The sequence below is a fragment of the Cygnus atratus genome, chromosome 1 (assembly GCF_013377495.2).
Source record: "Cygnus atratus isolate AKBS03 ecotype Queensland, Australia chromosome 1, CAtr_DNAZoo_HiC_assembly, whole genome shotgun sequence".
NCBI lineage: Eukaryota > Metazoa > Chordata > Aves > Anseriformes > Anatidae > Cygnus > Cygnus atratus.
Window position 1 is genome coordinate 181163530 of NC_066362.1, and position 26727 is coordinate 181190256.

The 26727-nt window shown below is 38.6% G+C and overlaps 1 protein-coding gene across 1 annotated transcript; it reads right to left on the minus strand.

The window, feature by feature from the left end:
* Nucleotides 1-5: 5 nt before the first annotated feature.
* NEK5 (NIMA related kinase 5) lies at nt 6-25533 on the minus strand. Its single transcript, XM_035542591.2, has 22 exons — nt 25417-25533; nt 23507-23603; nt 22738-22835; nt 20676-20759; nt 20498-20568; nt 18412-18498; nt 17932-17986; nt 16184-16384; nt 16018-16099; nt 15307-15434; nt 11497-11696; nt 10609-10675; nt 10151-10270; nt 9221-9304; nt 9012-9116; nt 7251-7331; nt 6338-6406; nt 4590-4713; nt 4265-4393; nt 3196-3333; nt 1934-2045; nt 6-1538 (listed from the first exon to the last, which is right to left on the minus strand). Exons 1-22 carry the CDS (start codon nt 25531-25533, stop codon nt 1316-1318), a joined length of 2472 nt encoding a protein of 823 aa, XP_035398484.1. The 3' UTR covers nt 6-1315.
* Between the last annotated feature and the right edge of the window lie 1194 nt (nt 25534-26727).

Here is a 26727-nt window from a genome sequence, read left to right on the forward strand (position 1 = left end):
CACAGTGCTTTCCTGGGTAACAGAACTACATCTGTAAGATCGTTTTTTTTTGTTTGTTTTCAGTCAGTCTCTACACATTTCATGACACTTTACCTACAGCCACACTTTTTTAGATCAACATTTTTGTTTGATTGCTCTTGTACCCAGAAGTTTTTTTTCTAGCTGTTAACTAGCTGTTTCTCAAATGGGCTTGAATGAGATTTTGTTACCTCCAGCGATTCCTCTAGATTAATCCCATGGTATTTGCTAGCTTGCTTTTTGATAAGTGTAATAATTGCACTTGTCTATCCTCCTTACATTAGCTATTACCTCATGTCCTTTTACAGTATGATAAATGGTACTTTTCTAGCCCTATTCTACTGAAAAGTTTTCTGTTCCTTGGGAATAGAAGGGTCTAGATTAGAGAACATAATTAGATGGTATTCAAATAAGAACTTTAAAGCTCTAAGCTACTGCTTGTTATAAAAGAGAACAAAGTGAGCAACATATTAAAAAAAAGCATTTGCTTTCATATCAAAAGTGGAGATTTTGAGCCATCACAGCAGTATTTTATGTTGCATAGCAAACTGAGAAGTGCAGAAAGCTACTAAAATCACTTCAGAATGTGTTTTTTTTGTTTGTTTTTCCTTTATTTAAACTTCATCTGAATTAATGACACTGTGAAAATATGGTTGGAAGAACTCATTGTTCAACCACTGGAACCCTGTCCTATGCTAGGAACTGGGGAACGCGCGATTCTCATGGTGCGAGTAAAACCTTCTACTCCTACTGTATACAACTGCTCAATAGCTGGAAGTTCTGTGTGCAGTCAGTGCTATGCAAATTAAACTATTGGAATTATAAAGCTTCATTAGTGGTACTCAGATTATGAGAAGCTGGAAAAGTTTCTTAAAACAGGATGTTGATTGATCTACAGAAATAAAATCCACTGAGTAGGAGCCTTTCTGAAGTGATACAAAAATGGTTAAAGAGTATGCAGTCAGAAATTTGCCCAAACGAGTGTTGTCAGAGATGTCCCAGGTAGCTTAGAACAAGAGAGAAAAGTGCATTTTAATCTGGATCGCAATTTTTCAAAATGTAGACATCTAAAATTAGCCTGATGTTTTTTTTCCTTCTAAAAAAATGGCAAAAACCCTTTCAATTTTAATTGAATGCTTAACTCTATTGAAGAGTAGCTGATTTACTTGGCATTTAATGTCAGCTACCTGTTTTTTTTAAATTTGTCATTGATGTGGTTAAAATTTCAAGGATATTAATGGTCTGAAACAGTAATCATGCTGGTGCTCTACGTAGCTGTTGCTTCTTGCTTGACTTTTTAATTATCTGTGTCAACACTAAGGGACTCACAGTTATTTTCTAAATCATCATCAGCTTTTCCAAACAGTTTGCTAGTTAAGCTCATCTTTTCTTCATGTGTTTGACCTTTATTTATTGAAAGCATGGAAGACTCTATGGTTCTCTCTGCCAGAGGAGTTCCCACTTTTTCCAGAGATTCTTCCAGCTCATGTCTCAGTTCGTCTTCAGAATCTTCAAAATTTCTGAAAATTTGAAAGAAAGTTTTATTAATTCTATGTATCTGTTACGAGTGTTTCTAGTTTCCAAGCCTTTGAGATTGTTTAAAATGTTTTTTAAAGAATATGCAAACTACACACAAACTGCTTCTTTACCCTTCTCTGGAAGATTGTTTACCTATATTTATAAGGTTAAAAAAAACCAGTTGCAAAGCCATGTTAACAATTCCGCGTAACATTTTTAATGTCAGCATTGACATTTGACATATTATAGAATTGAAAATCAGATTAGCAGACTGTAAAACAAATTTTCTTCATTTATAAATTTAAAAGAACTGAGAAGAAAAGCTTTAGGCAATGCATCCTGTCATCTCATGAAAACTTCAGGTGAATGGATTTTTCTATTGAAGTGCTTGACTTACGTGTCCTCATCATCTGATCTTGGCTCAAGTCTACCATCATCAACAGCAACACTGGAGCACCTTTCTGAGTCATCTTCCTTGCTTTCTTTTGGCGACAGGGTTAATTTCCCTTCTGGAAAGGGAGAGAACATTCCTTTATTTGTATGTATATTAGCTAATTATAAAGGTATATGTAAAGTAATAGAAAACAAGTAAACATTTGATTTTTTTTTTTCCCCAGTGACCAACAATGTAAGTACCGTGCTTAACTGACTTGATCACGCATGTTTTAGTCAGTGGTTTATAACTTCTGCTCAGTGGCACCTCGCATGTTTGTAGACTTTAACCACAAAACTATAAAGGGTAAGAACGAAGGTGAATCTGGTGTTGGTGGATTCAAGTTCCTAACATGAGGGCCTGCACTTTCAGAAGAAAACTTAGGGGACCGCTGTTTGGGAAAGACTGAAAATTACTGCTTGAACGCAGTAGCTGTTATTCCTTAGAAATACTCGTTTTCAAAGACTGAAAGGCAATCTCAACATGAAAGGAGGGAGAACAATGACAAGAGTTATTGTTTTAGTACCTAATGGCTAAATTCTGTGGGTAATCCACTAGCAACCTCTCAGTTTGGGTAACAATGTCAGCTTGAGTAGCAGGGCAGAACTGGGTGTTGAGGGAGTGTGGTATTTTAATACATGTAACAGATAAATAAAAAAGAACTTAAGAATACCTGCATGACCTTATTCTTGCTTTAGTCCTATGAACTGCTGACAGTAGTGAAAAGTGGTTTGAATTTTTGCTTTTCCTTTTTTTTCAGTGTCAGCTGTATCAGCATGCACTATGCTGTAAAGTCAGTCGCCACGGTAGTTTAAGCTATTACGTACTACAGTTTACAGCTGTTCTTCAGAAATACCTATATTTGCATTGTTTTTTACAGGCTTCTTCAACCTCAACAGTTTCATGGGCTAGATCCGGGTTTGTGGTATCTCCCATCTTGTTGGCAGTACCTCCGTCTACCCAAGCAAATAAAAAAAGCATATATGAAGTAATAATTGGTAAGCAGGGCTTGCCCCTTCCCCAGCTATTGAAAACAGCAAAGTCCTGAAAAAGGATGTTCCTTCACTGCTACAGGACAGACAGCAGTGGTTGCTGGCAGAGGCTGCCCACGCTTTTCTTGTTTGTCAGCTGCTTCAAAATGTTGGTTCTTGTCGCAGATCCTCTGCCAATGGTACAGTAACACGCTAAAGAAAACCATGTAAAATTGGCAGTAATGGACGTCCTACCTATTTCTTCTTCAAGCTGGATGAAGGAGGCATTAGACAGCTCTGCTTTTGCTAAGATGCTCAGGAGTGTCCCAGGTGCTGTTTGTTTCCACTGCTTCCTGTGCTCTGTGATGTCTTCAGGCAGAATGACACGGTCAGCTGAAGAACAGGAAGGTTCTCAGGTCACGAAATCATCACTGTGGCTTGGCACTTTTGCTAGAATTAGACTTTCTAATTTTGACACTGAGTTTTTCCTTTCATGTAATGCTGGAACCTGATTTTTTTTCCCTTGTGGAATATTTTCTCTCTCTTTTTTTTTTTTTTAATAATTATTTGATCTGATTGATACTGTAGAGGAAAAAAATAGTCTATTTATTTAGTCTAAAAAAATAGACTATCACTAAAAACTTCTTAACACCGGTTTTAATGCTAAGTAATAGGCATATTAAGAATATACAGGTGCAGCTTCATTGAGCTGTCCTTGTTCTCAAATTTAGTGGCTTCTTAGGGCTGAAAAGCTTCAGAAGTTCCTGTTTTTCTTGTTCGTCATCTAAGACGAAATGAACAAGAAGTGACATACTAACAATGCTCTCCTTTGTCTTGACTATCCACGCAAAAAATTCAGGTTGTTTCTGTGTGTCTGGGGTAGTGGGAGAACGGGGGAATACTGGAGCCCCTTGTTCACAGCACCCAGTGACTGGAGCTGCCTGGCACTGTCAGAAAACGAGCAATTCACCTCTGCAGAAAAGGAGCATCACCACAAACATACCTGCGTGAGGGTGCAGCAATACTAGTGTGGTGTGGGAAACCAGAACTCCACCACGCTCTTGGCTGGCTGGCCACAGACTGCCTAGGTCTTGTGTCTCATAACTCAAGGCCCCAGGAAGCGGTAGTGGTCACTTGCATAGACTGGCATTTTCAGCCCGTCACCGAGACCACAGAGTGCTTCAGATAAAAGTCCTTCTAACTAAATGCCTGTCAGATCATGTGAACATTACTGGTATGGAATTGTTAGCAAAAGTATGTAAGTAGTCTGGCTGAATTTTAGTAGCTCCCTAATTTAACTTGCTGGAAAACATAACCTTCTTACAAAATTCATTTTCAGCCATAGGATGTACAGATGTGACATCAGCATTGGCTAAAAAATTCAGTAGTGTCTGGGGGGTTCCAGTTTGCCACTGCTTCCTGTTTTCTTCAGTATCACCTGCATCACTGGACCCTAAGAGGAAGAAAAGAGGAGGCAAAGTTACTTCATTTTTTAAAAATAGATTTCAGTGGCATTATAATGCTGATTATAAGATATAATGAGAGAGAAACATCAGACAAATTTGCTATAGCCTACAGTTACTGAATTTACCTTACTTTTAACTAATTTTCAGGATTAATCCTAAGTATCCCATTTCCTTAAGAAATACCTGTTTGGTATCCAGAAAGTTCTTCCAAAGCCCCGTCCATGGAATCTTCATGAACTTCCACCAGTTTCTCCTTAAGATTCTCCATATCCACAAAAGTTAACATCTCATCGGCTTTATCTTGTACCTGAAAAAACAATAGAAAGAGAAAACATATATTTGACAATAACTAATTTCTTCTGTGTTTGCCAGCCATTCTCGTGTATGCACAGGCAAGTTGTGTAACCAAACACAAAGCAGCTGGACTTGAAAGTCTCACTGTGGGCTGTGTGGCCCTGTGATACAACAAAATGACAAGAAACAACAATGACAAAACAGTGCTTAATAAGTGTACATATACGGGAAAGAAAGTCTGTTTTCTCTGTTGCTGTTACAAATACTTTAAACATTCTAATATAAAAATATTGATAGGTAGCTATTACATCCAATCAGCTAAAAATGTCATTGTAATAAAAGAAATCACATCATGTGTGTAGTCTCACTTCTGTTATTTCCAAATAACGCCTGGTTCATCACAATAATTTTGCTTTGTGATGTAATCATAGTAAAAAGAAACAGCCGTGTGAATGTACTATTGAAATAACACAATTATCAAGCTAAGCTTTTAGTATTATTGGGGAGGAGGATATTTCAATCAAAAAATGGACAGGAACTTTGTTGTATCCCTGTAAGACAACCAACCTTTCCCCAGAAAGGATGGAAAAAGCCTTATGCGAGCCAAAGAGAATGACACATGAATGAAAACAAAACAAAAAAAAATGTAATAGGATGTTGCCTTAGAGAATAATTTAGAATAACAGTTGTGTATTTCATGCTAGAGAAACCCTCCTCTGAGCTGAAAGATACCCTTTTTGAGCCATGGATAGCATGACTAGATTGTCAGGTTCTTCCCAGAAACTGTAATAGGCAGAAAGTTAACTTATGATCCCATTTCTCTGTAATGATATCGACTTTCTGCTTGCACAGCTCTACTAACGCTGTTCCTACTGATAGTATAAATCCTGCATGTGTCTTGGCCCTGGTCATCCCCTCTGTTTTAACCTATCTTGAAAATGAAGCAGCACCAGAAGGAATAGCCTGAGAAGACTCAGTTTCTGACCTTGGACTTGTGTAGTTTATACTCTGCCTGATGCTACTACTGGTCTTGCTTGCTCTTTTTGGTCTGTTACATGCATAAGCTTCAAGCACAATAGAGCCCTCGCAGGAATTTCTGGTTTTGTAGCGTTCACCAGTATGGGCTGAGTCATAGCTGTAGTTTTCTAGCGTATATAAACTGATAAGGATTTTGCAGAGTTACGTTTTCTATAAAACTGTACTAAGTTCTCATTTTCAAGAAGTAATAACCACATTTTCAAAAGCAGTATAGCTAATAATTGCAGAAGTGGCCATTATCATTTCAGAAAATACTCAAAGAAATGTACTAAATTCACAAATCAAATTCGGCATTTGCAGACTAATTCACTTTTGAGCTGTGTTTTTCCCCTCAGCCCAATTTACAAAATGAAAATATCTGCACCCGTTCACCACTTCTCATGTGAATGATTGACCCAGATACCATCCAATTTCTCAAGCAATCACCTCCTTGAAGAAAGTCAGATATATGCAAGATGTCAACAAAGCCTCAACACGAAGCTTCATTATAACACAGGTAGAGGATGACAGTAATATAAACAGTTAAACCTTACCTCACAGAGCTACTGTCATGGTTTCAGATTACTAAAGAAAATGCTTTGAATATAACCGAAGCCTACCTCTGCTTCTTGAATGTTGTCTTCCTCAGGAACACATTCATCTAAATTAATTTCAAACTTTATTCCTCCCTGAAGAAAATTCAGACACTTCGTTAAAATATGTTATTAAATAAAAACATTTAATTAAATGTACACAGATGACATGGAAACTTGAAAGTTATTTTTCTATTAAAATAACTTCAATTTTCTTCTGTTTAACAAGATAAGTTGAACAAATAGGACAAAAATAGATTGCTCTGAGGTACACTCTATGGATATTTTCAAATGCCTGCATCCACTAGAGAAGGCTGGAACATTTTAAGAAAAGATGTCTTTGATAATCATTTAATTCAAATCCTTGCAATACACGGAGTTGGTTCGTACAGTTGGTTCTCAGCCATTATTAATATTTGAACACTGCGCTGCTTCAGTGCAGAATTTCACAAAACACCTTTAGGCCACTTCAGAATTATGTTATCTTATGATCTTATTATCTTATCAGAAATGTTCCTAATATCTTATGTGCATTTCTATTCAATTCCCAGCCGCTTTTACAATTTAAAAGCACTATAGAGAAGAAAGTTTTACAACAATATGTTAAGAAATTAGCAGCCTGACATAGCTTCACTTAGAGTAAACAAGCGGTTTGATATAAAGGTAAGTGAGGATTGATTACTGCCTGAGAAGATTTAAAGGGAGCCTCCCTCAAATGACCAGAAAAGCTCTGCTGTATGTTTCTTTTCTTAGTGATTCTATCCTGCCACAGAAACTTTTAGCAAACAGCATTAGACCAATACTCTTAACTGATTCTCAAATAACTTGATTTCCAGAGCTACTGTGGCATAACAGAATCATTTGAAATGTACAGATTTAAGAAGAAAATGGGGGAAAAAAAAAAGGCACAAAAACAAATAAAAACAGTAAGTATGGATACCTTTGTGCTATATTCCTTCTCCAAAATGTTTTGATCTTGCCTATCTTGGAGTGTGACTTGTTCAAAGTTTTCCTCCATGTTCTGGAGGGAGAGAAAAAAAAAAACAACTTTAAAATGCACTCTTTGGAACCAGTATATGTATATACCCTATATAAAAAGACTCTTTTTAGTAATAAATGTTGCCATTGATTTCCTTTTATATACACCAATAAGAATAGTTCATTCATCGCCTTATTTAGATTCTAATGCCAAAAGACATAATTCTGGCTTATCTAGCAGAAAAACAGGATTTTTCAAAAACATGTTTAGAGGATACAGTACTGCGTCCAGAAACAACACATCTTTTCTTTTCTATGATGATATGCAAGATGACTCACGCTGATTTCATTCCGGCAGACTTTGGAAGTGATGAAAATCAAGATTATAACTGAAACCTATACCTGTACAAAGTCTAGCCATGCTTCATATTATCCTGTTCGCTGGTTAACACCTAAAAGCTATTTAATTACTCCTCTGCACATTCCTATGCCCTGTGTTAGAACATGCCACATAAAAGCAAAGTAAATAATTACATACAGCTCCTTCAGTGACCTCCTGCTATGAGGACGTGTCCTCGACCTCAGGTGAAGCCACAATTCAGATTGTACTTTTTAGAAATACCTACGCAGTTTCTCCAGTAGATGGAGTGCCCATGAATTAAGGTGACATCAAACAGGTGTAAAAGCTTTTTTTTTTTTTTTTTTTTTTTTTAAATTATGCATTTCCCATGGGAATAACATTTCTGTCCTGTTGTGGCTTCGGTGGCATATGGCATATCCCACCAAATGGTGTGTGGCATCATTTTAGTAAAAGCCAGCTCCAGGATCCATGCATATCACTGAAGAGTGTCCTACTTAAAATGTCAGCTTTGGCCCCCGTTCCAGCTGCAGAAGGGTAGCAACGTCTGTCACCAGTTTATGTGGAGGTCTGCCCCTTGCTGCTGAACAGTGCAGGAAATCCTGCACTACATGAAGGAAATTCTGACTGAAGAATCCTATTAGCTAGATCAGCATTGTTTCCCTTTCAGAATAAGCTGGCAATTTGCACACTGAGATAAATTTTAATAAGTTAAGGCTTTCATTCCATTCACTTGAGGAGAAGCAGACTTGTTGCCGCAGAACTCCATGTGGTCTGGACACCACATCTGGTTTTCATCACACCAGTATTTTAAAGTAGAAGTGGAACAATTCTGAAACTCCATTCCACTGCCTGTGTTGGTAGTATTTGATGACACAGAAGTGATGGATTCCTGTAGCTGAAATCTTTGGCTCTGCTTCTTCCTCCCACTTCTCCCAATCTTCTGTTTGAGTAAGGAATCCACAGAAAACTGGAATGTAACATACACCCTACATTGGATCCTTACAGGAAAAGTAATTATGTTCTACTCTGAGCTCGTATTTACTGTGTCTCCTGCACAGGATTCTCATGAAGGTCTGCGCTGTGAGTGGCTTCTTTACTTCACTCAGAAAGCAAGGAAAAGAAACACACCACAAAAAGAAAAGAAACAAAAGTACCTCCCAATAATTATAGGGTAAAAACAATTACCAAAACAAATCAGAACTCATCCCAATAAAGTTTCCAGGCTATTCAAGAAAGGAACCTAGGAAGATTTTCAGATGCGGTGCAAACATCAGGTAAGATTTAAGCTTTAGCATTTTTCAGGACTCTCGCAGAGTGAATCAAAGGCCACGCATAAAAAGTTTTGTTTAGACTACGAGATACCTCAAGTGATTCTTCTTTTATTCCAGCTGTATCCGTGCTTTCAGACTGGTTCTCAGCTTTCCCTTGCCTCACCAGATAGGTTTTATCTTGTATTTTTTGATTGTCCTAGGGAACAGGTTTATAAAATTTTCATTTCAATTACTGATTAAGTGTACTACCTTAAAAAAGGAGGAGAAAAAATGACTGCATGCAAGTTTGAGCTTTGCTACCTGGAGTACTCCTGCTCTGAATCTGAATTCTTTTATATTGCTGTGGTATTCTTCCCGAATTTTCTGTAACTGTTTCAGGTACTCCTATTAAACAACATTAAGGTAGAATACGTATTTATTAGAAAGACATACAGAAATAGCACTAGCTCAACAAAATATTCTATGGCTATCAAACTGCGTATATGTGAGAAAAAGGGATCTGTGTCCACTACTGCCAATTTTAAAGATTGCTTAATACTTCCTATTAGAGGACGTTTAGGAGTTATAACTGTTCCAGACTTTAACCCTTTTGAAGCTTTTCTGAATGTTTTATGCTGGATTTTCTGTCCAGTTACACCTAAAATAGTTAATTCCAAGAACAAACTAAGAATTGTCTGAGTAATGACTCAAAAAATTCACAATCTTAACACAGAGGACTGAAAATTAGGAGGACAAAAAAAATTATAAACCATTTATTGTATTGCAACCTCCTTCCCAAAATAAAACAGAAGTTTATTGTTTCTGTATAAAATAATTTCCTAAAGTTAAAGTATGGAAGCAACAGGCATAACATACTATTATATCATATTCTAAATGTCACCATATGATTTATGAGCAATGACTATACATACATGAATAGTCAGGTAAGACTATTTTCTGTGATTTGTAAATGTGAGGATCTGTTGTCCTCCACCGTTAGTTTGTTCAGTGAAGGAATTCCTCTAATCTCAGCAGAACTGAAATCAAAATCAAGGTCCTAGTTTTTAAAAAGATTATGGAGGTCAGCTTTTGCGCAAGTCTTCACTGGTTTCTGCAAGATGGAACCACATGAGCACAGAGCTTATATTTACCTAGTGGTCCAATGGAAAAAAAAAATCTCACATAAAGAACACTATTGTCAAGGAGTGTAAGAAAACAGCTTTAAGCAACTCGGGAAAATACTTTATTTACCTGTTCTTTCATTTCATTCTTTCTAGACACGTCCTGATGATGCAATTTGAGATGCTCTTCCGTTATTTTCTGCTGCTGTATTTGGTCATGATATGGGTCAGCAGAGGATGGCCGCAGTCCCTGTGGGTGTACAAATAAATCCCTGAGCAAAGGAATTTTCATTTAGAATCCTTTTCTTCAGGGCCTATTCAGTTCACTTTCCCTCTTCCATTGAAGATTGATGTAAGACAAGCGTGTATTTTTGCAGGTAAGAGTCATAGTAGAATTTTACATTGCTATAGTTTGATATTAGAAAATAAAACCTCAAGATGACCACTGTAGAGCAGATCAACAGACCCGCTAGAGCAGAGCTTTCTATCTGTCAGTGCTACAGTCTATTGGAAAGACATCAATTCATCTCTGGGATTTTCATTCAGTTTCTTTTACAGATTTTATTCTATGGTTCAGTACTTACTTACCAGCTGTTTTTCCACTTTAATCTTGTACTGCTGGGCTTCAAAACGCCTTTGAAGATATTCTGCAGGCCTGAGAGAAGAAAGCGATGTTCACATACTATATTTTATTTAACAGCTTCTATCTTCTGCACAAATAATTCTCTACCAGCTGTGTTTGTACTACGTGAACATATGTGTAGGGATAAAATATGTATAAATATGGAACAGTAAAATAACAAACAGAAAACATACTGACTTCGGGCGTTCCCCTTGCTATTATTTTGGTTACATTAATCTTCTGAAGAGCAAAGCTCTTCACCTTCTATTTGATAAATGGTATGTGAAACTGTTAGTGAAAATAAAGTTATTTTTCCTGATCCTCTAAATGAGTGGTCAGTCATGGAATGGACGGACAATCTCAAAAGTAAGACAAAGGTTCTGCTTCTGCTTCGTAAAAGAAAGGCTTTAAAGTACACAGACTGCTGGAGAACATGCCTTTATATCTGAAAACAAAATGTAAGCTCTGCAGGAAGACGACATTTGCATGGCCTGCCTCCTACTCTGTTCCCTCAAGTAGAGAACAGCTTTTGCTCTTTAGATCTTTCTGATTCTGGTGGGAAGGAAAGACAGTGCTTATCCTGTGTTTTACTCCACATTCAGTGAAACACTGAGATTTGGGAGACATTTTGATAATAAGATTTCAAACATCAGGACAATACAATCAGAAAGAACTTCTGCATAGACAGAAACAGGAGTTACATTGTACAATAAACTTAAGTAAAAAAAAATAAAAATCAAAGAACAAGGAGAGAAGGAACTACACTGAATATGCCATGTTTACAGTGCTAGTTAACCACGAAGGCTGATAACTGCAGGACAATTCACTACTAATAAATAGTGAGAAAGGTTTACCCGTCAGGTGGGGGAGGTGGAGGTGCAACTTGTCCTTTTTGTTTATAGTATTCCTCAACTCTTTGGCTGATGTGAGAAAGGTCATAATGTGCATTACCTTTCCTCTGCAAGCTGTCAAGTTTATCATAGTAATGACCATAATGGCCATGCGCTCTCGTATTCTCTGGCCTTTCTGCCATCTTAAATCTGGAGCTCTGTGGCTGAAAATACAATGAAGAATGTTAATTGCCCTGTTTTCATTTGTATCAATACCAGTTTGAACTATTTCCTGTCCTCCCCATTATGAGCTGCATGGTACTACAGGCTGGCCACAGTAGAGTTAGTGTTAAGTTCTCCAAGCCCTTTCTTAAATAATCCAGAAACTTCCTAACTTGCTACATACAGGGTGTATTTAATCTTACTGTGGTCTTTCCCTTTTCCCCTGCTCCTTCAGCTCCTGTGATTAAGCAGCAGCCCACGCTGTGCGAGTCAGTCCACATGGGGCTTTGCACCCTGTACCTTGGTTGCCCTTGAGCCACGCCATCATTCTGAAGCCCAAAGCACTGAGTTAATTCCAGGAGAGTTTTATTTTGACATGTGACAGCAAGGGGAACCTGGGATGTAGTTGTGGGCAGTAAACATGCAGCCTGCTGCCTTCAGGGGAGCACTGTGCTCGTGCATAATCTCGTTGATTATGTGCCTGTGGGAGCTTGCCTTTGATTTCTCCAAGTCCTCACTGTGATGAAACATTCCTGTATTTCTACTTTGTGACAAGACTGTCTTTTCCATCTCGTAAGAACAATGAAGAGAAAGGTGATCGTCTCGCTGCTGCTGCATGATAAAAAAGAACTGCAGTAAGACATCCACAAACATTTCCATGGTGGGAGGCTAAAAATCACTACATGGTGTATCAGCAAAATGCTGAATATTGCTTATTTTTCTTGCATAAATTATAAAGCATCTCGGTATCCCTTCATTAGATGGTAAATATGTTAACTATTGCTCCTTAGAAACACTGAAAATAGAGTCATCTACCTACAGCATAGTCCAGATTATATAGATTATATAGTCCGGCACAATATAGATTCATATCTATAGAAGAAAATTTTCCACTGCCAGTAATGATCCCAGGGACGAGGTAATTTCAGAAAGTGTACGTGTTGTCTCTCCCTGGATGAAGTTTTAGAGTATGGTATCCAGAAGTATGGCAATCTCAAGCAATCGGAAAAACAAATCAGACCATCTAAATAAGAGGGTTGAGAACTACGAGCAGTGAAGCTTGCACTCTTTCTCCCCTCCGAGAAAGTCTGCAGCAAAGAAGACATACCCCTGGTGGAAGAGGTTCAGGGTAGAGAATACTAGAGCAAACTGGACAGAACTGGCCCTGATGGGATGTACCCACGAGTGCTGAGGGAGCTGGCAAACGTCATTGTGAAGCCACAGTTTATTATCTTTGATTGACTATGGTACTTGTGAGAGGAAAGCAGATGTCAATCTTATCTTCAAAAAGGGCAGGAAGGAGGACTCACAGCACTACAGGCCAGTCTGCCCCACTGGCAGCAGGCAGGGTAATGGAACAAATTATCCTGGGAACCATTTCCAGACACAGAAAAGACAAGAAGGTGATCAGGCATAGTCAGCATGGATTCACAAAGGGAAGGTCATGCTTGACCGACCTGATAGCCTTCTGCAATGAAGTGAGTGGCTTGGAAGAGAAAGGGAGAGCAGTGGATATTGCCTGCCTCACTTCAGTACAGTTTTTGGTGCTGTCTCCCTAAAGATCCTCATAGAGAAGCTGCTGAAGTATGGGCTGGATGAGCAGAGAGGTAGGCTGAAAACTGGCTGGCCCCAGAGGTGATCATGTTACACAAAGCCTAGTTGGAGGCCAGTAACTAGCAGCTTACCCCAGGGGTCAATACTGGGCCCAATCCCGCTTCACATCTTTGATAACGATCTGGATGATGGGGCAGTGTGCTTTCAGTAAGTCTGCTGATGATGCAAACCTGAGGAGAGCGGCTGACATGCCAGGGGTCACGCTGTCATCCAGAAGGACCTCAGCAGGCCGGAGAAATGGGCTGACAGGAACCTCATGCAGTTCAGCAAGGGGAAGTGCAAAGTCCTGCACCTGGGGAGGAACAACCCCAGGCATCAGCACATGCTGGGCGACCCAGCAAGGAAGAGGACCTGCGGGTCCTGGTGGATAAGCTGAACATGAAAACAGTGCCCTTGTGGCAAAAAAAGGCTAACGGTATCCTGGCTCGTATTAGGCAAAGTACTGCAGCAGGTCAAGGGGAGTGTTCCTCCCCCTCTCCTCTGCATTAAGTGAGGGCACACCTGGAGGGCTGTGGCCAGTTCTGTCTCCCCCCCAGTACAAGAGAGACTGGAGCTACTGGAGAGAGGCCAGTGAAAGGCCACGGTGATAATTCAGGGACTGGAGCACCTCTCATGAGGAAATGCTGAAAGACCTGGGATTGTTTAGCCTAGAGAAGGCTCAGGGGGAATCTCATCAGTGTGTGCAAATACCTGAAGGAAGGGTACAAAGAAAATAGGGCCAGGCTCTATTCAGTGGTGTTCAGGACAAGAGACAATGGGCACAGACTGAAACACAGCAAGTTCCAGCTGAATATAAGCAAAACATTTTTTACTGTGAGGGTGACCAAATACTGGAAGAGAGAGGTTGTGAAATCTCAGTTGTTGGAGATCTTCAAAAGTCATACGGATGTGGTCCTGGGCAAGTGGCTCTAGGTGTCCCTGCGTGGACAAGATGACGACCTGTAAGGGTCCCTTCCAGTCTCAAATATTCGGTGATTCTGTGAACCCTGAAGCAACTTATTCAAAGCATGACGCTATGCAAATATCCCCACAACCCTGAAAAAAAATATGTTTTCTTCATTTAGATGATGAAAGACTGTGGGAACTTACCCAGTGATAACGTTAGAGCATGTTTGGCAGATCCAAACACCGTGGACAAAATTCTGCCTCTGATTACAGCAGAGCACGATGAAAGGAAACTCAGCCAACATCTCTGCACTTGCATGGATATGCACAAATGTAACTATGAGGAAAACTAAGTCCTGTGTTCTGCATTGGGCCAGCACTATCCCCAGGTATCTAAGTGACTGCTTGAGGGCTGCAGTTCTGGGAATTCCACAAATCTCTACATCAGCTAATCTACCGTAACTGCAATGTGCAATTACTGCTGGGAGCTCCCGGATCCTAACCGTGCTTTGCTCTGGTTCGTCAGCACCCAAGAGAGCACTACATGCTCTTGAAGATAAATGTGAGGGTGTGAGATGATGCCAAGTAAGAGGCTAGAGATAGCACATAGCTTGAGGAAACAATGAGGTAGAAAATGAGAGAGGGACACAGATCAGACACAGATCACTGTGAGGAACTGGGGCTTCCTGCTGTAAGGTTTTATCCCAGTTTGTTTTAAGAGTAGCTGAAATGAGGGCAGAGGGCACCACTAATCTTGCCCACGAATGGGCCCTCAGGAGGTGTGACATAAAAGAATCGGTACATTTGCTTTTATGGCAGAAATGCAAACCCAAAGTTCATTTGCCTTTGTGCAAACATAAATGCAAAGTGTGCCTGACTGCTTTTGTTACAAAGGACCAGGCTGAAGCAGCCTGAACTCCGTGTTTCCCACTTAGGCTTTCTAAAACACCTCTTCTGAGACTTCTGCAGTCCTTAACTGTCTCCACTGACTTGCTGTAGGCATTAGGTTGAATTTAATTTATCTTAAAGAAGCCTTTTAAAGGACCTTTTCTAACAGCAGGAATTTGCCTTCTAAGATAATTAAATGTTATCAGCAATGTGGATGCACCATACCTGAGGCTGCTGCCCTCCTGAAGGTTTCCATTCATTTCTTTGAAAGAATTCCTGCGTCTTGACAGGCGCCACCATTCCAGATTCTGGAGGAACTTCGTCCATGACTCTCCCTTTTTGAAGCTTACATTCTTTTCAAAAATAAAAGATTAACAAGTTACCTTCTGTGCTTCCTACATGATTATTGATCACGCAGTTGCAAACCATAGTAGGGTGCATACACCTAACACTGACAGGCTGAGCCAATAAACGCTCCTTACATCCTTTCATCATACTTCACCACACCTCACAGTTCCCAGGAATTCTGCCTTTCATTCTTAGAATGACATGTTTTTGAAAACATTATGATTTGTCACACTCATGTAGAGTGGATTTTAGTACTTAGTTTTGCAAAGAAGTACACTGAATAGAAGGGAGACCTCTATAAACCAGAAATGTATTGCAGCTTTTCTAGCTGAATGCTGCAAGTGATGTGGTCTCAGAGCTGGCTTTTCCTGAACAGGGAGGACAGTGATTCAATGTCTAGGGTAAATGCTTCTGCTGTTTCAGTTCTCTCCTTTTTTTTTTTTTTTTTTTAATTTCCAAATTTGTCTGGAACTCTTGTATCCAAGACTGCAGCAAAGACTGGTGGAGCAAGTTATCACCATCAAGTATGTCACAACTAACAAATGTTAGTGTAGAACCAATGTTAAAATCATTAAATATTATCTTTACCTTGTATCAGCTTGGCTCCAGGCTGTGATGCTGAAGGCTTTCTTCTGTGTATCACAGTGAGACTGAGTTCTTCCTGTGTTAACTATAAACAAAAAAGTATCAGATAGAATTGTTTATACTACAATACGTATTTTTCTCTTGGCAAGCAGCAGTACAAGGCACTCACCTCAGGGGGCAAATATCTGAGAACAAGCTTCTGCAAGAAGGGCTTCCTCAAAATAGAATTCATAGATGGCCGATCTCTTGGAGATACTTTAAACAACTGGGAAATTAACATCCTCAGATCATACGAATATTTGGGAGACACGGGCTGAAAATATCCTCTGCAAATCTTCAGCACCAGCTGGTGCAAGCTATTGCCTTCAAACTTAATCATTAAAAGCAACAGAAAGAGGACAGTAAGTACTGCTGGTTGGAAATGATGGACTAAACATCCAAATTTGAAAAGGGTACTTGCGGACAGAAGCCCTGTGCTATGCAATCTCTTCACAAATAATTTCCCCCTATCCATAGTTTGCTGTGAGAAATTAACAGAACTACTCTCTAACTACTTGCTGGTTATGTTCTCCTATTTAAGCTACGTGACTCAGCAGGTCTGATAGCTTTGGTACTTGGAAGAGGTTTTTCGGACTGTCATATGTCGTACAGTGTCATACAATAACACAGACGCAATTTTTCCAGAATTAAACATCAATAGTTTTGCCAAAAGCTGTTCAGCAGAGACCTGCACACATACTGCTTTCACAGCGTTCCCCTTCAAAGCCTCAGTTCCCACAACTTAGCCTCTGTGGTCTGCGTTCTCTCAGGAACCAGGGTACAATCTGATTTTTAACAGCTGATGCCACTCAGCTGACTCTGTCCTCTCTGTTCAGAAGATCTTTTAATATGTCAGCATCAATCTGCTTTTTAGGGCCTCAGGCAGGCAAAACTAATTTTGAAAGCAAGAACTTTCTTAAATTACTATTTTATTTACTTGGATAATTTGAAGGTGTTGTAACCAAAATTTGCTCTTGCATTTCCTTTCTACATCAGCATCTAGTTCCTGCCTTCAAATTAAAAACATGGGCAGCAATATGAAATGAGGTTGGATCAGGTGATCTTGGAGATCTCTTCCAACCTAAATGATCCCGTGATTCTGTGAAACAGAATAGCTAATATTCATAAGAAGAAATAATGATGTTTTCTCACTTCGTGAGATCTGTAATTTTCCTCCCTTGTTCTCAGCTCAGCACAATTGCTCTCCCTTCCAGTGCTGCTCTGCTGACTTTGACCATAATAAAGCCCAGGTCAACTTCTGCTGGGCCCAGGAATCCGACCCTTTTTCTGTTGTTGAGATTAGTTTCTGCTTTGTTCCCTTGTCCACATTCACAGGCTGAGGATTACTTGAGGCTCAGATCATGCAGAGGACAGCACAGTTTCCTGAAGATGCTATCTCAGTTATCTTTTGACATGAATGTGCTTCCAAACAAAATACAACTTTTAGGAAAATGTTTCTTGAGACTTGAAATGCTCTCCGGGGAAACATAGGTTTCAAACTCTTTAGCAAGTACAGATTAGTATTTTCAAGTAGAAATGAATAAAATTATGTGCCTAAAGCCTAACCTTGAAGTATAGCTTTAATTCTTTCCATCTGCCTTTTGAGAAAGTATAGCACTTATTAAAGAGTAAATATATGTTTGACATACATATATATATACATAAAAATTCTAGAAATACAATATAATATATTGTATTTTAGTATGCTCAAAAAATTCAATACAAAATATTAAACACTGGCAGTCATCCTTTAATATCAAGAAGTAAATTGAAAATAATTGTAGTAGCTGTCTATGAATATTGTTATAACTACATATATCCCAAGCTGTTCAGTCTATTTTTAGTAATATGATATTGATCTGATTCTAAGATACTTACAGGATGCTTTAGTGCACACAGCTCATAGAGCACACAGCCAAGAGACCAAATATCTCTGTAAATAAAAGGAATTCAAGTTTCAGGAAAAGCCTATAATATTTTCATAGATGTAATCAATTTCTTTTTTCAGCTCTCAAATTTACTAGCATCATTCCATCGGAGATTAATATTGGTGCAACTTTTGATATTTCTGAGGATGCATTGAAAAGAAAAAAACTTAAATTTATTTTTTAGCTCTGGCACCAATGTTTCTACAGTACCTAACTAGGTTCTATTATTATTATTGGAAAAGGCACATGATATAAATGATGCCTGCTTAATATTCTTAGCAGGACTGAAGAGTAAAGCTATCTCTAGCTGATGCATGTGAAATTCCTGGTGCCCTGCAGAAATACAGATTTAAACCATGACATCATGGTAAGTTTTCTTGTGCCTGCACACCCTCATGAACAAGCATATGAAGAAAACAGAGAGACTCACGTTTTATTGTTATATGGTTGATTTTGACAGATCTCGGGTGACAGATAATAAGGCGTCCCTATGCAGGTATAGGCAAACTCCATGGTGCTAATGAAACACAATGAATAAAAAGGCTTACACGTTGTATAAGTCTGCAAGCAATTGAGTTAGAGCCTGTGGGGGTTATTATTTCTGCTCTCAAAATAGTTGAATAATAGCTTGATGGAACAACCCAAGAAACACAAAAGCACTTCCCATTTCTGTGTAAAAATGACCAACTATTTTAATGCAGTGTTTGCATTTCAACAGAAATCACAAGAATTCTCTTTTCCCCACTTTTTACCAGCATCGTAATCAACATTTGCAAGGAACGATGATCATTAACACATAATTCTGAAAGCTGTCAACCACACCTCAAAATATTCGAAGTCTCCAACATACTCATTGAAATAAGATCGTAGGTGCCAGTCAGTCATGCAAGCTAGGAACTGCGGAAGGCGGAACAACTGTCCAGAAACTAAAGCAAGAGTAAATGAATTCTATTTCCATCTTTGCTGCTGACTTGCTATGTAGGTATAGCCGAATACCACCGGTTGGATTCATTCCACTTGCTTTTAGTTATCTACCCTGTGGATGTCAGCGAGAGTCACTGGGAAGTCAGTGGAGAGAAACAGAATCACAGAGTGTGATTCCTCTCACTCCATAGTATAAGTTTAAAGTTACCCTCTTTATAGAGAATATGAAGTCTGACTGCCAGAGGTGTCAAGGATACCTAACAAAGTAAAAGTATTGGGCACTATATGGCATTTGGAAGTGGAGAATGGAGATGAAATGCCTTTGTGTATCACAGGGGAAGGGAAGAAGAGGGACCAGGAAAATTAGTTCACTCATCACGTGAGAAAAAGTACATTCAAGCTCCAAGTATTTTTGTCTCTATAGTCCCAGATACCTATTAAATACTCCTCAAAATGCCCATACTTGCGCATTCACATTCTGAGGTTTACTTTCAGCAAGACTTCCCAGCTCTGATGCACCACCAAACTTTCAAAGTTATTTAGGCCTAACTCCAAAGCAATCTGATGGGGCCTTGACAGAAATTACCTATGCTGTACATTCACCTGAAGAATGCATTAAAGTATTTTATACAGGTACACAGTTAAGTAAGTCTGAAGAGAGTGCACAAACTGTCTATGCTGGTTAAAGTCTTTATTGTGTAGACAGAAATGTGATTCAGCTTGGATTGATTTAATTTAGGGATAGGAAAAGTTGCAACAAGTGAATTGCAGGAGGTGGAGTACAAAGCAACTGAGAAGGACTGACAATAGAAGGACTATCTGCAAAATGATCATCAGAGGAAATCATCTTTCCACAAACTGTGGAACTTCATTGCCACAAGATCCTGCCAAGGTCAAAGATATCAAGAGGCTCAGAAAAGAGATCAAATTCAAGCCTTGTCCTTCTGTTAGCAAGCCCCCTGGCATGTTTTGACCACGTCAAAAAGCACTCTCCTAGACAATGTCTGGCCACTATGTAGGTTAGGCCAACCTTGTCCCCAGAGTCAATAAAGATAAGAACACCCTCTTCGGCAGAAGTTTAGCCAGAGGGATGCAAGCCATGACAAAACATTTACTCTAAGGGCCAGAGAAGAATGGGTTCTGGCTTTTTTTTTTTTTTTTTTTTTAATATAGGCACAGTTTTGAAGAACATACTAAGAAAAGAAATAGTATGACCTGAACAAACTCTTTTCTTACACTACTTCCAAACGTTTAATGCTGTTCACTGCTTTTTCTTTTCATGAAGCACCAGAAGTGATCATCAAGGACTGCAAAAAAAGAGTTGTACCTCCAGAGTTTCTCTATGTCAGTTCCATAAGGAACAGGGAAAGATTGAGGGAAAGACGCCCTAACAAGAGTCCAGTTACAAGGATCTGTGGTTATGTTCAGGACGGCACATTTTAGGATACCAGAAAAAAATAATATAGTGACAGACCCATGATATCCTAGACCAAGCACAGTCCACAAACAATCTGCACATTCAGGTTGCATTCTGAACATTCAGAAATAGTCACATTTGGTGTAGATCATAGACAAATGAAAGAGGTGCTTACTTGGTCAACTGTCTTGCTATGCCAAAGTCCCCAAGCTTTGCTATCTTTCCATTATTGCTAAGAAAAATGTTCTGCAAACAAAGAAGAAACTGGTATGCAAAAAATGAAACATGGCACAGCTTCTAAAGCAAATTTTGACATGAAAAAATCACCCCCCTTCCAGTTCTAGTTTTACTACCTGTGCTTTTACATCTCTGTGTAAAATCTTTCTGTCATGAATATGCTTCAGGCCCAAGGAGATCTGCACAAACCAACTCAAAATCTGTGGTGAAAGACAAAAGGAATAGATATCTGATAAATTTGATATATAGATAAATTTGCATGGCTCTAATTTCCAATGGGACATCTTACTGAAAATATGTACAACAAAGACAACAACAAAATCTAAAACGTTGAGCACACGCAATATAGAATAGTAAGAAAAAATATTTTTGAATTAGTAAAATTAATGCCATAGTTTTGCTTTCCTTTCTCAGTGCTATCAGGAAACTAAATGGAAATAAATACCAACTCCCACTTCCTGTAACCCAGTCAAGTTTTCATTGACTATGACAAGACCATTACTTGAGCAAGGACTGAATAATCATGTCAAAAAGAGTTAAGAATACTAGACATTTATTTAGAAATGAGTTCAAAAACAAGACAGAAATGGGTGGCATCTTCTTAACCCTCAGCAGTGGAAGTCATACCATGCATTTATAGTATTTGTAATCACACCAAATGTGATCCAGGAAAGAAGAAATAGAGGATGAAGGTCTGCAATGTGGTTAAACAACAGAGGTATGAAGAAACTTGTGATAGTAAGTAATCACAACAGTTTATCCTTGCCCCAGGACAGCTCTTAAGCATGTATTTAACTTCAGATATACGTGATTTATTGAATAAGGGCTGCTGGACTTAATTCAGAAACAAAAGATGTGCTTACATGCTCCTATCTTAAGGACAATTGATGGTCATGGAAGACTTTAATTCAAGCAATAATCTTTCATCTAGTAATGCTTAACATTTCACAGATGATTTCCTGAATACGGCTGATGTCATAAATGAGACTTTCTTAGGCATATACTTGAAAATATAAAGATTTTTTTAACAATGTTACATTAAATTGGGCAATTTGCTCTCTGTTCTTGATTATCAGATGCATCTTTAGTTTCTATAATCCCTTCTGACTGTATTTCCTTTGTCTTTCTTTGGATCTGTGATTCTGTGGATATGCATCATTTTGTCTTGGCAAGAGTTTTGTGTGTGTTGGTTCCCTGTTTTGTCTTTTCATGATCTGTGACTTTGTCCTCTCTTTATTTTCTCTCATGTTCTCTCTGCCTCTATTATGACTCCCAACTGGATCATAAAATTCACCATTGCTGAACCAGTAATTCACTTCCAACTGACTTCTACGCTAAGCAGTTTCTCTTTTGCTACTAAAGCAAAAAGAAATGTCATAAAATTTCTTTTTTTTCCTTTTTTTTTCACTTCTATACTTTAGAGTAGATTTTCACTAACACGTTAGATACTCTCTGTCTAGTATCTAGGTAAGTTTTCATTGCAACTGCAAAAGTGAAAGACTACGCATAACAAATATCCTTAGAGTTCCAAATATGAAGTCCAACATATAAAAGATTTCCTTCAGCAAGCTAAAGTTAGTTAAAAGATGAAGGAATAAGTTAAGGAGTAGTAGGAAATTCTGTTTCTGTGAATTGCAATACCTCTCATACGCGCCTATTTACAAACTGAAATACCTGTGAACATGCTCCAAAAGCAGTCAGAATTCTGGCGCTGTTCCTCTGTGTCAGTTTAACAATTTAAATGGCATCAGAGAACTCTTGACCCAAATAAAATGAATGAGAGATTTACCACTGACTAGTATAAAGCACGATATGTCATGATGCAAATAGCATAAAAGAATGAAAATTTCGTATATAATACATCCCCTTACACCTCTAAAACACCTTGTAAAAATAAAGCCTTTCTGGCTGAGCAGGTGTACTACTAAGATAAAGTGCCTCCAGAATACAAGGAGCAATGGAAAGAATATAATTGGCATCAATATACTGTTAATAAATTAATTTAAGATCTTAAACAAGTCTAAAAGAAAACTAAATTCCCACTAAAACTATCAAAGTTTCTTTAAAATGTTCAGTTTTTTTATAAGAGGTCAGAAAAGAAACAGTAGCTAGCAGTGCATAATTCAAACAATGTGTTTTACATAATACGTCCTTTCCTCTAAAGGTAATTTATTTCACCTGGTCCTCGTCAAACAGTACTCCATGCTGCATATTTATCCGCTTCATTAAATCTCCACCATCACAGTATTCCATCACGATATATAGCTTGTTGTTTTCTGAAAGGAAAAGTATTTCTTGCCTTTATTCCTTTATTACTCATTAATACAGCAATAAATTATTAAATTCCACTTGAAACATACATTAATTGTATGCTTTCTATGGACACTAGCCTTCACCTTTGCTTCACAGGCCCTCCAAAATCCAGCATGAGCCTCAGCTGGAAAGCCGCTCCACCCCTTCCCTCAGTCCCAAAGTCCAAGCCAAATCTTTTCTGCAACCTTACTGATACCCCAAAATATGTTTTTTTCCTATTTTCCTATTTTTCCTATTTTCTAATTCATTTTATTTCCTATTTCCTGCTGTGCTCAAAAACTCTCTTTTTCTATTGAAGCTCCTGAGAAAGTCTCACAAAACTCTGGACCTCTGTTGAAGGTCAAGATTAAAGTTCAAGGGAGGCAATGCACACACCTCAGGATCTAGTGTTTGCTTCAGAGTACTTTTGGTCCCACCCACCCACCTACCCACAAGGAGAAAGAAAGTGATGAGTGAACCTGGTACCTTGTGTTCATTTTTAGGAGTTGGCACCTAACCCCACCGATAAGTAAGGTGCTGGGGATAGGCCTATGGTTGGGCAATATGAACAAACTAGGTTTTGCTGCCTTTATAGTCACAAATAAACCTTTGTGCCTTTATAGTCACAAATAAAATAAAAATGTTAAAAGTAAACCTTGCAAAGAAGCAAAGAAGGTGACTATATTTGCATGCTTCATCTTGGCCAGAAGAATGACTTCTTTCTGCGAGGCTTCTTTTTCTTTCACAGGCATCTACAAAGAATTAAGGAACTATATGCTAGTGATGATGTATTTAAGTCTCTTCAATAATAGTTACATTGCTGTCAAATCATTCCCGCAAGTACGTAAAGATTGTGCCAAGTTGATGCAGAAATACTAGAACATATGATGTACACACATTCGCAGCATATGTTTGCAAATATACTGGAACATTATCAAAGTAAAACCAAATTATGATGTTTTACAAACAGGCAAATGTCTACCTTTAAACTTTCTACACAAATGTTATTACCAATTGTTGGTTGAGAGTTGAGTTGGTGAATAGAAGTAAACTCAAAAGTTAAACTTCCCTTACGTATTAGAATAATAAAGGTCTAGGTGAGTCTGCGTTCTTAATAAGGGTGATTTCAAAAGAATGAAGTTAAAAACAAAGATCTTCTGTTTTACAGTTGTTATGAGTTCTTGCAACATTTCAAGCAAAATCTTTACCCTGTTATAGTAAATGGAAAACTTATATTTGGTTCATTGTAACCACACTTTCATCAGTATTATTTCTTATAAACTCATGTTTCAGTGATTCCATACTGATTCTATTAAAATGTCCTCTTTCATTTACAAAAGTAAGTTTCTTACTCTCATTCTTAAGAAATAATTTTGAAATGTAATCCTTAAAGATTCAAAAATCAAAAGGTGAAAATAAAGACACACAATCAGCCATATAAATGACACAGAGACATACCACATACTAGAAAGACACTCTACCACGTAAGAAAAATCTTACTACTTTGAAGTCAGAATTTTCTGTAACCACCTCTTGATTTTTAAACAACTGTGATAAGCAATAACACTTTATTAACTTACATTTTTCTATTTTGCATACATCAAAATATGAGATTAGAAATAACCATATTACTGGTCACGAACACAGAAAACTATTTTTTATTTAGTTGTCATTACTAGTATATCAATTTTTCTGGGTTTGAATCTGAAGGTTATGTAGCTTTTCCTAGAACTGACACATAAAAACTCATTCTTCTGTTATGGTTCTCTAAAACATTAGAAGTTCACTAGTGTGGCCCAGAATGTAAGGGCTGTCACATGCAAGTAGACGCTCACTGAAATTGACCTCTGAATTCCCTGTACTGAAATCACATGGAGTTTAATTGTGTGTCTTTTTGGAACTGGACCTAGGAGTGGCATTACTCTGACACCTGAGCTAGCCACCCTAACCTGCCTTTACAGCCCACAGAAAGAAACATGGCATTTATGGCCCAATTCACCTCATGCTGAAACAGAAGTCTAAAACACACGCAGTAAACAGTATCCCTTGTTCTCCAAGAAAGGGAGTCAAGCCAGGTAGGTGAGATAATGACAGCTACAGAATGGACATTTCAAATTAGATGAATCAAAATGCCTTATGCATAAATGAGAATCAGAAAGATTGTTGTGTATTACTCTCATGCCTGAAAACATGCATGTTGGAAAAAAAAAAAAGAAAAAGAAAAAGTTTAGAGAAATGTATCACAAAATCATGGCTTGTTATTTCAGTAGCAATAGTTTCGTTGTAGTTGAATCATCTGCTATAAAGCTTAAATCAGGTAGCGTTGCATATGGTAGGTAAAGCGTTGAAAAAAAAAAGAAAAGAAAAAAAGAAAAAAACCTGTTAATATAAAACCATAGTTATGTTTTTAAAATCACTAAACAGGCAGTCAAAGTGTACAGTCTTTGGAAAGTTTGTCATCAAGATGCAACCACAAACGTGACACCCAAGCTCATACGTTAGCTAAATGCAGTTGTCGTAATTCTGTAAATAACTACTGTTATCACCCAGGTTTTGTTGTTTTACCTTAGTTAAATCAATCTCTTTGATGACACATTGCTCATTATCCACTTTTCCTTTTGCCAAGAATATTTTGCCATAAGATCCTTCTCCAATTTTCTTAAGGATTTCATATTTATCCATGATGTCTTTATCTTAAAGCAGTGGCTAAAACAAGAGTCCCCAAATTAGTATTGCATGTAGTCGGTGCTATAACATCTGAGTTTGTCTACTGAAGTAGAAACTGCCTTTCATTACTGTATTTTTTCCTCACATTTTTATCACATTTTGTCACATTTTTATTAATGATGCAGATTCATCCTCAAAATGTCATCTCCTGGAAGACTGCAAATTATTGTGGATCTGAACTTTCCTTAAGCAGCAAGTTTATGAGTGTCTCGTAAAGGAAAGCATGAAACATGGTCCTAGCAAACCCTAAAATTAAAAAATGAGAAGGCAGCAGAAAGTATTATGGTATGGTATTATTATGGTATTATGGTATGGTATTATTCTTAGAGGTCTTTTCCAACCTTAATAATTCTATGATTCTGGGAAGTTTGACGTTATTTATTGAAGTTAACAATACTGCACACTTGTTCTTTTAATGGAAAACATAAAATTATAGTGCGTTTCTTGTTGAACTTTCTATGGTGGAAATGACCAAGTAGCCTGGGTCATTACCACTGGGTATTTGCAACCTATCCACAAGCAAGCTTAGAGGGCTAATACACATGCACACTCTAAAACTCTTCTTATTAGTTGGACTAAGTTTTAGCCAGGAAGATTTGGTAAGACACTGCACTTTTCCTGTCAGGAAGGAAAGCCAGGCTCGGTAACAGACCACCTCGGCCTGCGTGAAGCCATCTCCGCGGGCCGGGGCCCTTCCCGCCCTGCTGTGGTGTCGTCGCCATGGCGACGGCGCGCACCGAGCAGGCGGCCCTGGCCGGGGCCACCCTCAGGCGAGGTCCGGGCGGGGGGACACGGTACCTGCGTGCGGCCGCCGCCTCCGGAGCCCCCCGCGGCCAGACGGAGGAGGAGGAGGAAGATGAGCGGCCTTACCCTGTCTGCCCTGCCCTCGGCGGGGTGTGGCGTCTGTGGCACTGCCCTCGCACCCCTCCGGGAGGAGAAGGAGGCTGGATTGCTTCAGGCAGCCGGCGCCTTCTGCCCGCTGTGAGGGGCTTTGGGTGTGGGCAACAGGGAAGTGGGAAACAGCCCCCCCGTTCCACACCTTGACATTTTCTAAAGCTTTTCATATTTATTTTTCTCCAGTATTATTTATTTTAACACAGTCCAGAAGCACCTCCCAGGGAGAACTGTACTGGGGTCATGTCTACACTT

Bases quoted from the DNA above. Each gene is read 5' to 3' on its own strand.
- NEK5 (XM_035542591.2), bottom strand. From the start codon at position 25,533: ATGGATAAATATGAAATCCTTAAGAAAATTGGAGAAGGATCTTATGGC. The intron at 16,100-16,183 runs GTGAGTGCCTTG...TTTTGTTTATAG, and splicing joins TCAGATATTTGCCCCCTGAG to TTAACACAGGAAGAACTCAG. The intron at 4,714-6,337 runs GTAGGCTTCGGT...TTGTTTTTTCAG, and splicing joins ACAACATTCAAGAAGCAGAG to GTACAAGATAAAGCCGATGA.